At 48.6% G+C, this 13,726-nt stretch overlaps 1 protein-coding gene across 9 annotated transcripts in view; it reads left to right on the top strand.

Moving 5' to 3' along the window:
- STING1 (stimulator of interferon response cGAMP interactor 1) overlaps nucleotides 1-13,066 on the top strand; it is a 39,301-nt gene extending 26,235 nt beyond the window's left edge. For all 9 annotated transcript variants that reach the window (XM_077310729.1, XM_077310735.1, XM_077310733.1 and 6 more), the window contains 4 exons: nucleotides 2,260-2,368; nucleotides 4,246-4,484; nucleotides 7,934-8,120; nucleotides 10,780-13,066. In XM_077310729.1, coding sequence (XP_077166844.1) covers nucleotides 2,260-2,368; nucleotides 4,246-4,484; nucleotides 7,934-8,120; nucleotides 10,780-10,970 — 726 coding nt within the window. In that variant the 3' untranslated portion in view covers nucleotides 10,971-13,066. The remainder of the gene's footprint in view (nucleotides 1-2,259; nucleotides 2,369-4,245; nucleotides 4,485-7,933; nucleotides 8,121-10,779) is intronic.
- The last annotated feature ends 660 nt before the right edge of the window (nucleotides 13,067-13,726 follow it).

The following is a 13,726-nucleotide window of genomic DNA, read 5'->3' as shown; positions in this document are numbered from 1 at the left end:
TTGAACCCTGCACGTTGACCAAAGCCTTTCAAGGTATCTTAACAATCATGGAATTGTTATTTTAGGATTCGTCAAGATAAAACCCATGTCATCAGCATAGCTACACATCTTAAATGCCTCGCCTTTAATAAGTCCAGTGAGTTCTTCGGAGTGTCTGATTTTTGTTGCAATTGTTTCTAAAACTGGGTTAAATAATAAAGAGGATAATGGGCAACCTTGTCTGACCATGACAGCCCCCACAAACTCCCTTTCAGGGAGCAGAGAAAAGGCTTCCTGCAACCTTAAGGGGTGACATGGGGGGAAGGAGTCAGCAAGTCTCCCAATGTCAGGCAGCAGAGAGAAGGCTACCTAGCGCCCATTGCATTCAATTCCCTGCTCAAAGCAGGATCAGCTTAAAGCATCCTTGATAAGTGTTTGTCCAGCTGCTGCTTAAAGACAGCCAGTGAAGGGGAGATCACCACCTCCTTAGGCAGCTGATTACACTGCTCAGCTACTCTGATTGTAATTCATCTGAACCTGGTTCTGAACAATGCCTACCAAAGGGACTGCTCAGCTGTACCAATTTAATTTAACTGATGTACATCAACTGCCATGACCCGGATTGTTCAGGCTAACCTGATCTTGTCAGATCTTGGAAGCTAAGCAGAGTTTGCTGCAGCTAGTATTTGGGCGGGAAACCTGCAGGGAAAGCCAGGAGGCAGGCAATGGCTAACCACCTCTACACATTTCTTGCCTTACATATCTCAACTGCATTACTTCAAAAAGCATCTCTTTACTTCATTCCTAAACACAGATTTCCACCCAGTCTCTGCTAACCATTCTCTATATTTTGAACACCAGTTAATTGACCTTCATTTTCCAAATCCATAGCCTACCTCTGGTTCTCTAAAATGCCCCCAGTATTAAAGAGAAAGCCCTAGTCCAGGGGTGGCCAAACTGTGGCTCTCCAGATGTCCATGAACTACAAGTCCCATGAGCCCCTGCCAGCATATCTGGAGAGCCACAGTTTGGCCACCCCCTGCCCTAGACTATAGAAGGGTTAGCTATACATTCTTTAGACACATTCTTTATATATTCTTTAGACAGAATCTACATCATATTTATTTGGTTTTATCGGATGATTTAATAAAATGCCCTGCCGTTGGAAATATTGCAATTGGAAGAGCTCCAGCAATCCAGATCTTCCTCACATTAAGATCATATGAACATAAGAGAAGCCATGTTGGATCAGGCCAATGGCCCACCTAGTCCAACACTCTGTGTCACAAAGTGACCAAAACCCAGGGGACATCAGGAGGTCCACCAGCAGGGCCAGAACTCCAGAAGCCCTCCCACGGTTGCCCCCCAAGAACCAAGAATACAGAAGACCACTAACCCAGACTGTTTTTCCATTTATACCTTGTGTGGCTAACAGGCACTGATGGACCTCTGCTCCATGTATTTCTTATCTTTACCCACTCCTGCAGAGCAGATAAAATAAAGCAGTAAGAGTCCGAGGGCGGGCCCTGTCCGGGATGACGAAAGGTGCCGATTGGCTCCTTCCCCCAGAAGCGTGGCTCGCAATTGGTCCCTTGGCGCCAGACTGATGAATCAGGAAGCCTGCGAAGGCTTCACCGGGGAGACGGCCCTAGCGCCCATTTTATTCAAAAATGAAATGGGCTTTATTTCTAGTACTAGTAATCAAGCCTGCTGTACCTGAAATACAGCGGGCGCTAGCGGGGCAGTACGCGGCCCCCGAGCCGGCAGGTCGCCAGCAAGGGAGCAACGGCGAGTGGCGGAAAGGGAGGCACTGGCAATTGCCGGCGTGCCGGCGGCCTGACGCGTCGGAGGCACTTAGCGCATTCCGACGTGTCAGGCCGCCGGCAAGGGAGCAACTGCGAGCCGCGCTGTGCGCGGCTCGCAATTGCTGCCTTGCCGGCGGGTGGCCAATCACAGGGCCCAATCGGCAGGCGCTTCACGCCTGCCGATTCGGCCCTCCGATTGTCAGTCCGGAGGAAGGGGCCAATCGGCACCCTTCCTCATCCCGGACAGAGCCCTCTCTAACTCCTCCCCCACAGCCCTTACCGTATTATTTAGTCCGCGGTGCCCGCGGCGCCGCGGGCGGTGTTAAGATGTTTATGTTTCACTCTAATCCTTGCCCAACTATTTTTGCTTGTATTTGCTTACAAAGTAAATTTTCCATTTAGAAAAGACACATTGAGAACTGCCATTCTCTGGGGAAAATGTTTGACAAGAGCTCTTGTTGCCTGTCCTCTATAGAATCCCTCAGCAGCCGAGATCTCAGAAATAAGCGAAAGAAACAACCTCAACGTAGCGCACGGACTCGCCTGGTCTTATTATATTGGCTATCTAAAAATCATTCTGCCTCGTAAGTAAGCAATGTCAGTGTTCCCTTTGGTGACACGGGAATGCAAAATGGATAAATATCCTCCAGAATTCATGGAGGTTTGTTTTCTATGTCCTCCTATGTTTAGTCCCTTAAAACTAAACAGCTTGAGAGAATATGCACATCCAAGGGGTCAGGGTCGGTGCTGAAATCAAGTATCCCCTGTGCTGTAAAGACCGTTAAGTGCAAATTATAAATTGTCTTTCATTTGAGTACTGTGAAAATCAGTGCCAAAGAGGCAGAGACGTATATTTTTATTTTTATTTATTTTTTATTTTTTTTATTTTTGTTTTGTTTCATTTTCGTTTTCATTTTCATTTTCATTTTCATTTTCATTTTCATTTTCATTTTCATTTTCATTTTCATTTTCATTTTCATTTTCTAATTTCTATACCTCCCTATCTGAGAGGTGGTGTACAACATAACAGGATACAACATAACAGGATACAACAGCTCAGGGTGGCGTACAACATAAAAATTTAAATACAGAAGTTAAAACAAAATTTAAACTTAAAATTAATTTTTTAAGTCATTGGCACAACAGGTTAAAAACAACAGTGGTCTCTCAGCCGCAGAGCAGACAAGAGTCTGGCAATGATTTGGAGCTTCTTTCCCTCCATGGTGGTAACTGATAGGTGGATCGGTGGGACCATGAAATAGGCAGATGTTGCTTAGCTTTGTCCCCAACCTAAAACCTGGCGAAGGAGCTCCGTTTTACAAGCCTGGTGGAAGAGCTCCATTTTACAAGCCTTGCAGAATTGTGCTACGTTACCCATTTGCGTTCAATGAAATTTACTGTTTCATTTCTTCGTATCTTGGGGGATTTTTTAAAAGTCGAGGCTGAAGTTTACTAGCAAGGAGACTAGCAAGTTTACTAGCAAGGAGACAGGTATGAATAAAAGTGAGATAATATCATTGTATGGTTTGGGAAAGGTGTGGGAATGTGACGCAAACACGCAGTGAAACCTTTGGGCAGAATCTCAACACAGAATCTCTATGAAGCTCCCCAGTCCTTTCCTTCCGCGGACAATATTATCCACGCTGCTCCTTGTGTGAAAATGAAAGACAGATTTCTCAGGAGTCTTTCCCAGACAGCAAAGTTTGGAATGAAATGTGCAATGCCCTTGAGGATTACAAAATGGATTGTTTAAATCTACAGGGGTAGGAACTAGAAAAAAGAGTGGAATCCCTTTGTGTGTGGAGTTCCACTGCAAACAAGGAGGAACTTTTCCTGGACTGAGGAGTTCTGTGAGTGCACTGGGGCACCCGCTGCATCTGCACAGTTGCAGGATCAGGGCAGTGAACTAGAACACACCGGAGGGCTCACATGCAGCAGGAATACACTGGAAGGCTCACATATTCAACTTGTGCTTGCCCAGCTGTGTTGGCTCCAGAGTGAGAACCAGATCAGGTTCAACATTCTGGTTTTCACCTTCAGAACTAGGGTTGTGCGCAGCGGTGTCCGAATTGGCCATTCCAGGCTGCTGCAGCCAGCGCCCCACCCACCGCGGGGGGGGGGAGGGGAGTGTGCGCAGCCGTGCACATTCCCCTCCCCCCTGCGGCATGGCGCTGGCTGCGGCAGGCCTGGAACGGCCGATTCGGACACCACCGCGCACAACCCTATGTCAGAACCCTAAATGGTCTGGGACCATCTTATCCATGGGATCTGCCTTAGAAGAAAGGCAGGATGGTGATTCTGCTACCATGACACATTCTGCCCTATTGGTATCAACATTAAACAAATTACAACCCTTATTGTAATGTCCAAACCTAATCACAGAAGTTGAAAAGGTGATAGTAATGCTGTTGCCTTCATCCCATTTTCCCCCTCTCTCCTCTATGCATTTTTTGCCACAAAGGACTTAAAGATTCCATTAGTATTTTCAACGAAACGAACAATTTTTTGCTGAAGTGCAAAAAGACCAGGAAACTCCACATCCTGATCCCCCTGAACTGTCATGTGCCTGATAACCTGCTGACGGCTGACAGTCGTATTCAGTTCATCAACAACCTCCCAGAAGTTGCCGTGGACCGAGCTGGCATTAAGAGGAGGTCCTACAAAAACAGTGTCTATGGAGTCTTGGATGAGAACCAAAAGGTGAGTTGCCCGGCGCCCCCCTCCTGTGGTCTGTGAAGCCCCCCAGTCCTTTCCTTCCACGGACAATATTATTCACGCTGTTCCTTGCGTGAAAATGAAAGACGGATTTCTCAGGAGTCTTTCCCAGACAACAAAGTTTGGAATGAAACGTGCAGTGCCCTTGAGGATAATGGATTGTTTAAATCTACAGGGGTAGGAACTAGGAAAAAGAGTGGAATTAATTGCAATATGGCAGGGAAATAAATGAATGAGGGAGGCTGAAAATACTTTTCAAAAAGATCTGTTCATTCAGAAGAGAAGCTTTTTTTTTAAACTCTGTTTTACTCCAAGGAGTCTTACCCAGGAAAAGTGACAGCTTCACATAGGACCCGTTGAAAAAGATGTGCAGCTTCCATGCTTTGTTGAAGCCACCAGGAGCAGGGCTTTAGTGCCGCCACTCCAGCGACATTCTCCCGGTTGGAGGAACCACAACGGGGGGGGGGGGGAGTGGCTGTCAAAGAGGCCCCTGCTGCCTCTCTATCGGCCTGCTGGCTCATAACTCTCTGGGCAAAGGATTCTCCTTGTCTCCCAGGAATGGCACCATCACCCCCGCCAGGTCATCCATCTGGGCCCTGAGCTGCATTTCAGAGATCTCCCACTGTAATGTGGTCTCCATGTCTGGCTGACTGGATTGCCCCGGTCCAGCCCAATGGGCGTAATCCCAGTCGTATGCCATGGACACGCTGGCCACTCATAACTTGGTCACATAACGTCCCACTTGTGCTCTGGCACCCCCAACCCCTGCTTCCAGCTTGGGGTGCCCACCCTGAATGTGGCCATGTAGTTCTGGAACCCACTAGGGTTGGGCGCTTTGGTGTCCGATGAGGCCGTTCCCGCCAGAAGAAGCCAGTGCCGTGGCGCGGGGGGGGGGGAGAGGAGGTTCTGGCGCACCAGTTGGCGCACACACGCAGGCACAGAGGTCTGTGCCTCCCCTCCCCCCCTGCGCCGCTGCACTGGCTGCTTTGGGCGGGAACAGCTGCCTCGGACGTTGAAGCACCCAACTCTCGTAGCCACTCCAGCTCCCTGGCTGGGGAAAGCTGTCTCGCTCTCCTCCCTGCAGATGTTGGGGTCCAAGTAACCATCCATAGGCAAGTTGACTGTACAGGGGACATGGATCCTAAAATCTGCATGGAGGAGCGAGAGAGACTACCCAAAGTGGCTTACATTCCCCAACTCTTCCTCTCTCCGCAACAGACACCATGTGAAGTAGGTGAGCCTAAGAGAGCTCTAAAATAATTTTATTTGCACAAACAGCTCTAAGAGAGCTCTGACTGGCCCAGGGTCACCCAGCTGGCTGCATGTGGAGAAGGAATGGGGAAACAAACCTGGCTCTCCAGATTAGAGGCCACTGCTCTTAACCACTACATCAAGCTGGCTCTCTTTCATGTTCTATATGGCCAGTTGTCATGGCCACATTCTGCCAGGGAAAGGATGAGGCCTTGTCCAGGGGGGTAAGCTTGGGGGGAGGGCTGAGGCGCTTTAGCCTCCCTGGGGGCTCCCCAGACAACCAGTGCCAAGTCACAAGAAGAACTGTCTGTTGAAATGGCAGCTGAGGCACAAGACTGCCTTATCCTGATGCTGTATCCAAAGGCAAAAGCAGCCAAACTCCCACTTTGCAGGACATAAAACCCTCCAAGTTTGCCATAGCTTCACATCAGAGGAAACCAGGGGAAAAGGCATTTATTTGGGGCTGTGTGGCTTAGCTGGGTGGTTTGGCTGTGGAGAGAGAGAAGAAACTTTCCACCACGATGAAGCAAGGGTATCTTGGGTGATCTAGAAGGAACGCATCAACAGTGGTGGCTGTGACAAAATGTGCGTATTGCAATGTTTAAACGTGTGTACTTGTTTGTGTCTTGTGTGTCTCAAATATCTGAACTATGTGGCTGGGTCTCCCGGCAGATGGATGCCTGGAGGCTGTAGCAGAATAGTTTCAGTGTAGTCACATGAAACCCGACTCCTCGAAGACAGAGCTAGTTGGATAGGTGGGAAAGGGTCAAACCAGGAAGTGTGCCTCCGAAACCTGAATGGTGTGCAACTTAAAACTGCACAATAAGTCAAAACCATGGGCATGATCCTTCATGCTTCCTTAACCATGGAAGCTCAGGTCACAAAAGTAGCTCAACCGGCATTTTCCCATCCCTGCCAAGCCAAACTACTAGAACCCTATTTGGGCCCAGAACACTTCAGCACAGTGATCTCTCACATCTAGGCTGGATTACTGTAACTTGCTCTATGCAGGCCTTCCCCTATCCCTGCTACGGAAATTACAACTGGTCCCAAAATTGCATCTTTACCCAAACATCATGGAGAATCCACATTACCCAGATCCTTCTGCAGCTGCACAGTTAACCAGTTGAATACCAGATCCGTTTTAAGATACTGGTACTCACCTTCAATGGAGAACAAGGAAAATGTCTGCGTAAACTATTACCAAAATTAGCTAAACTTATCAGAATATCAATTAGAACCAGCACATTAAGTGTCACTTAAGTAACGTCTTGACAAGTGGGTTTTTAGAGGATCTTCATACTGACATGGCTTGCAGACCTCAAAAATGATGGTGATGTTAGCCATTCACCATTGTCCGTCTTTGGTAATGCTCACTGACTTTGGCCTGAATAACTCAACTGAATAGATAACATTATCACTATTCAGGAAACCCTTCCATGGCCGCCAAGAAACCTCAGGCTTCATGACATGCAGGTTGAGAAAGCCTGTCCTGGATAGTCCCAGGAGGCTCACTAGCGGGGGGGGGGGGGAGCTAGCAGGGCATCACATCACAGTTAGAATAAAGATGGAGTACAGCAGCACCCTTAAGACCAACAAAGTTTAATTCAGGGTGTGAGCTTCCGTGTGCACGCACACTTCCTCAGACAAATATAAGGAGGGAGTAAATTAGCAGTGAATTAGTAAACAGCATCATGAAACTATCCAACGCATTTTATCTATCTGACCATCCATCTATCTACCTACCTATCTATTGCTGGATTTATAACCCACCCCTATCAGAGCTTTCATGAGCATATGGTTGAGGATATTCTGTTTTGCTGTATCTGACAAAGTCTGCATTCAAAAGCTCCCGTTGCTTCAGACCCACACGGCTTCCCTCCTGAATCTATTTCTATATGAGTTTGTCTAAATGCCGATGGGCTGACTTTCTCAAATAAATGAATGAAAGTTGAGATGGGATTTCTGTTAGGAACTGGCTGCCCTGCACATCTAAGCTATTTCACCTCCTCAGCGTGTTCTTGGGTTTTCTCGCCAGTTACACAATTCTGGAAATTCTGTCCCAGGAAAAGAAGCAGGCAGCCCTTCCACAGGCCATATGCCACTCAGGCAGCTTTTCCCTTTCCCCTGCATATGCTGCTTTCTCTTCAGCATAAATCTTTCCCCTTTTCCTATTCCTCTAGATGCACTTTTGCGTGGTGGAGTATGCCACCCCTCTGCAGAGCCTCAATATCATGTCCCAAGACGAAAATGCTGCTTTGAGCAGCCAGGCCCGTCTGGAACAAGCCAAGCTCTTTTGCAGGACGCTGGAGGAGATCTTAGAGAATTCCAAAGAGTGCTCTGGCTGCTACCAGCTCATTGTGTATGATGGTAAGAAGGGACCCAACAGGCCAGTTGTGAGCGGTGGGAGTGGGGAGGGCAGCGGGGATTGGGTTTGCTCTCCCTCCCAGGATGTGACAGTCTCCTTTTGTGGGATCCAGGAATGGGTTCTCTTCTGAAGGTAACTTTCACCAGAGACAAATCAGCCTACTTTTTAAAATTTAGAATTGAATCCCAACCCAACATCTTTAGGGCAAGTCGTACCAGTGATGCTCACAAGAGCCCTCTTCAGTCGTTAAGATATGTGTGATCCAGTCATGCGTGAGGGGAGATCAAGCAGTATGCAGGCCTCTAAGCAAGTATTGAGGTTTTTTTGTGTGCTGCAGATTGTGTTTCCGAGTTTCTTTCATTCATTCATTCATTCATTCATTCATTCATTCATTCATTCATTCAGGAAGCCAGATTTTTGAGGATACACTTTTGCACATATTGAACGTTGATATGGGTTTGCGATTCGGCCACCGAAGCAGCCATTTGCACCCGGCACAGCCAGCACCACGCCGCGGGGGGGAGGGGCGGGCACTGGCGTGCTGAGTGATGCACACATGCAGGTACAGAGCTCTGCGCCTGCATGTCGCTCGGCACACAAGTGCCTGCACCTCCCCCCCTTTGCAGTGTGGCGCTGGCTGCGCTGGGCACAAACAGCTGCTTTGGTGGCCAAATCGCACAACCCTAGAACTTGGAAATATACGTCATCCTGTTCATACCAAATGGCAACTGGAGCTATTGGGAGGATCGTGAGTAGCATCCTCTCCCATTAAGCATGGTCTCAGTGCCACAATCGTCACAAGGGAACAGGGCTCTTGCCTAGCATCAAACGAAGATTCAGCCTAATAGTTTTAAGGTGGGGAGAAAGTGTGGTATCACCTGGGGTCCCCAACATGGTTCCCATGAGTGCAACAGCACCTACCAACTCTTTAAACATAATATTGATAATATTAATGATAATATTTATTTTTGTAGCCTGACCTTCCCAGTAGGATCAGGGCAGTTGACAATGTAAAATATACAAAATAATATAATTAACATTATTAAAATAATTAATATATACAATAAAAATTAAATCACTAAAAGCCACCTCCTAAAAAAATATTGCCGAGCAGGAGGTGGTTTAATGGGCAGATTAACATTTTGGGAGTGGGGTTCTTGGGCAGGGAGGCCAGCAGTTTCCTCTGTGGTAATTTGCTGGCCTCAGCCATAGGCCTGGCGGAAGAGTTCTGTCTTATAGGCCCTCCGGGACAGCTGAAGGTGCACTAGTGCTTTTAGAAAGTGGGTGGGGCTAGATGGGACTTTTGCCCATCAGGGCTTCTGATTGGCTGTGCAGATAGAAAGGTGTCCTGGTAAGCAGAGTGTCTGCCTAAAATGTTGAAGAGTTATGACTCTAATTATATATAAACTAGCTTCAAAGCCCATTCCTAAGAATGGGCCTTGAAAGGGTACCCTCCCCTGACCCCCGGCCAGGCAGGTTAAGGTGGCCTTGGGCAGCAGCTCCTAGCTGGATCAAGTGGGGCGGGCGGGGGCTGGCCAGCTCGTTAGCAGGGCCGGGACAGAGCTCCTTAGCAGGCAGTCAGCAGGCTGGGAGGCCCTCATTAGCAGGCCTTCTATCACGACCCTTTGCCCAGGGCCCTCTCCTCTTACCTGCTGCTGGCTCCAGGCACTGAGGTGTGTTTGAGAGCAAAGAAGCTAGAGTCCAGGGATGGAGGGCGGGAGCTGCAGGGGCAGGGCCAATCAGGGTTGGCCCTATTCCAACTTGGACAGCCGGACACGTTACACCCCCCAGGCTGTTTCACAAATATATAGAGGAACAATGGATAAGGATTTACTCTCTTGACTTTTTGGTCTGGCTCCACCTCCTGTGGCAACCCATCACCCTGTGTCAGGATTCCAAAGGTGTCCACAGACTCCAAAAGGTTAGGGACCAAATTTTGTCAGATCTTGAAAGAAAGGGTGTTTGTAAGTCGCTTTGGGACTCCTTTTGGGTCATGAAAAACAGGGTATAGATAACCAGCTCTTCTCAGTAGAGCCAGTTTGGTGTAGTGGTTAGGAGTGTGGACTTCTAATCTGGCGAGCAGGTTCGATCCTGCGCTCCCCCACATGCAACCAGCTGGGTGACCTTGGGCTCGCCACGGCACTGATAAAACTGTTCTGACCGAGCAGTGATATCAGGGCTCTCTCAGCCTCACCCACCCCACAGGGTGTCTGTTGTGGGGAGAGGAATGGGAAGGCGACTGTAAGCCGCTTTGAGCCTCCTTCAGGTAGGGAAAAGCGGCATATAAGAACCAACTCTTCTTCTTCTTCAGTAATATCAGGGCTCTCTCAGCCTCACCCACCCCACAGGGTGTCTGTTGTGGGGAGAGGAATGGGAAGGCAACTGTAAGCCGCTTTGAGCCTCCTTCGGGTAGGGAAAAGCAGCATATAAGAACCAACTCTTCTTCTTCTTCTTCTATAAAGAGCCGCTTGTCCAAGGGGTGGGGAAATTGGCCCAAAAACACCCGACCTCCAAATCCAAAGCTCCCATCCCCCTGTGTTTTACAGGCAGAGGGAGAGAAAGAGAGTCTCCTGGCCTCAGCCAGTGGCCCTGAGTGCTCCTCACTGGTTGCACCCTCTCCTCAGAACAGGCTAACATCTCCTTTTGTTCTTCCACACTCAGGAGAAAATGGCGAGCATTTCTTGTCCAAGGAAATCCTTCGGCACCTGAAGCAGCAGGATCAGGAGGAATACGCCATGTGCACAAGAGAGGAAGGGCCTTTTTGCAGGCAGACCCGGATGCCTGTTGAAGAGACTGAACTTCTTCTCAGCAGCTGCGACCAGCCTCTGTCGTTGCGTAGTGACAGCTGCTGAAATTGGGGAGGAGAGGCTGGGCCTGGGGGCCTCCTGCTAGAATGACAATTTCTCTGGAGTGACAACTTCTCCCTGGACTAAGGAGATCAGTTTCCTTTGAGGAAGAGGAAACCAGCCTATTAAACACTTATCACAAAGTTAAGTTTTCAGTCGCTGGGTAGCGGGTAGCCAAGTCTGTCCAAGGATTAGGTTCGGATTGCGCCCGAGGGCCTTGTTTTCCTTTAAGTTTCAAAGGCTTACTGGGAGCTTCCAAGAGGAAGCAACCTCAATTTTGACCCTGAAGTCTTTGGAAAAGAAAGGTTAACAGGCTGGGGGAGGGAGGAAAGATCTGTGGGACGGCTACTTCCTCCTTCCCAAAGCTGCCTCCTGGTCCCATGAGGGGGGGATGCGGTAGAGAAGGGGGGAGGGGAGGATGGCAGTGGCAGAGAACACCTCTAGTGAAGGCAACAACGGGGGGGGGGAGTGTGTGGCCCCTTTGGGGGGAGCATCTTCTGCCCCCATCTTTGGGCTGTTTTAGGTGAGAAGCCCCTGTGCTTTTTCGCCTCACTTCTCTTCCTTCTTCCCGGGGCCTCCTCGCCTTGCCTCACAGAGGGGTTTTCATCATTTTGCCACGTTCCTCCTTCTAAGCAGCAGAGTCACGGCTCCATTTTTCCATCCAGAGAAAACCTTTTTTCCTTCTCCGCAGGAGGAACCATGGCCTCCCCACCAGTGAGCAGAGCCAGAAGTGTGCAGCCTGTCGTGTCCAGCTAGGCAGGAGATACTCAGATGCCATCCAGCTGGGCACAGGTCCTGTGCACAAGCAGAGGACTGGTTTTTATTTTGTAAAAGGATTGCTTGTTGACTGATTCCTGGCTGTTCATCAGGTGGCCTCACTATATCCCTTCCAAATACTACAGTACAGTGTAACTGACTTTTTTGTGCATGTGCATTCTCCAGTGACTCAGCTGACTTCTGCTTCCCCCTCCCTGATCGGGGATAATCCTCTGAATAGGTAGCCCCAATGGGGGCATCCCCCTCCTCCAGGCCACCAGCCAATCTAAACTTTTCCCAGGGTCCTTAATGACCAATCTGGCCCTGGTGGAGAGGAACAAAACATTCCAACCAACAGGAAATGCCACAGCTGGCCTCACCTGAGAGCAGCAAGGACTCAGATCCTCCAGGTTACCAGGAAAAGACTCTGCAGGCCAATGGTGCACCCCCAGACTTCCCCTGGGGAGACAGCAGCCTGGGTCCTCCTGTTCATCACTTCCCTGATATCCTTATGGTTCTTGGGGAGTTTTCCTTGTTTGTTGTATGAAACTGCCAGGCAGGAAGACTCTGGGGTATGTCTAGACTTTAGAGTCAAGCAACAGGCTTCTCCACATTCTCATCTTCCTCGCTTGTGTGTTCCTGTTGCTTTGGAATTTATTGTTCTGTTCTGCATGTGTTTTGCTTCCTCCAGTGGTTGATTCAATATTATTTTGAGCCTGAGCCTTCGGGGAGGGCGGTATATAAATCTAAATAAATAAATAAATAAATATCACTTTCCGTCTGACTGAAGGTTTAAACTGCAGGTTTTCACGCTGGCCGTACATCCGTGTAGTATTGGATTGACCACTAGAGGGAGAAAAATACACCGAACTGAAAAATAACATCCAGAGCAACAAAAGAGGAAAATGAGAGTGCGGAAAAGCCCTCTATGTTGTGTGTGACGAGAACTGAGAAACAGGAGCCTGACCTGACTTGCGATCACATATGTGAGCTAATGAATAGCCTCATAGTGCTTCATTCTATTTGGAAGCGCTGTGAGAGGGAGAGAGGGGGAACTTCTCCCCAGTAGGAATGGCCATTGAGGGGTGGTTTGCCCCTTTCTCTAGTTCCATGGGGCGAAGACGCTGGGGGAAAGGGGGCAGGAGGGAAACGGGGGAGATCTGCCCCACTTCCAGTGCTCCAAAGGCAAATGAAGCATTTTCAAGTTCCTTGGTTAGTATGTGTGACGGGAAGCTGGGCTGGGCAGTCGTATCCCAACTTGTGTCATGCATAACTTCTACTTGAGCTCTAAGAGTTCCTGCATGGTGTAGGGCAGGGGTTGTCAAACTGCGGCCCTCCAGATGTCCATGGACTACAATTCCCAGGAGCCCCTGCCAGCATTCGCTGGCAGGGGCTCCTGGGAATTGTAGTCCATGGACATCTGGAGGGCCGCAGTTTGACTACCCCTGGTGCAGGGTGTTAGACAGGACGCTGGAGGTCCCTGGAGGTCCCTTCCAATTCTATGATTCTATGAAGGCCCCCAGTTAGGCAACATTTGCCAGGCAGCTATTGAGGGGGGGCATCCCTAATGGAGACCACTCACTTTTGTAACCTTTGGGGCCATGTATATAAGATCAGGAAAGCCATCAGGCATGTTGCTGTTCCTCAGGCTATGTTGAACAGAACTGTCTGAGAGGGCATTTGTAGAATGAATGTCAGTATGCCTGTAATGTAACGGCAGGGTTCAGGAAGATGTTTTAATAAAGAGAACAGGACAGTGACCTGTACCACTTTTTATTGTATTATGATCTCCTGCTGGATGCTGGGTGTATTCTCCTTCTCTTGTTTTCCATATGTAATAATATTTTTACATTGTTTAATATATAATGTTTCATGCTGATGTTCTGTTTCAGATTTCTGCCATTCTAAACTTATTACACTGCGTATTAGGTGTTTCATGCTATCGATTGTACACTATTAAACTGACGAGTCTCAGTGAGAAAACTGGGTTATAAATATATAGCATT

The sequence above is a fragment of the Paroedura picta genome, chromosome 14 (assembly GCF_049243985.1).
Source record: "Paroedura picta isolate Pp20150507F chromosome 14, Ppicta_v3.0, whole genome shotgun sequence".
NCBI lineage: Eukaryota > Metazoa > Chordata > Lepidosauria > Squamata > Gekkonidae > Paroedura > Paroedura picta.
This window is presented reverse-complemented; position numbering and strand designations above follow the sequence as displayed.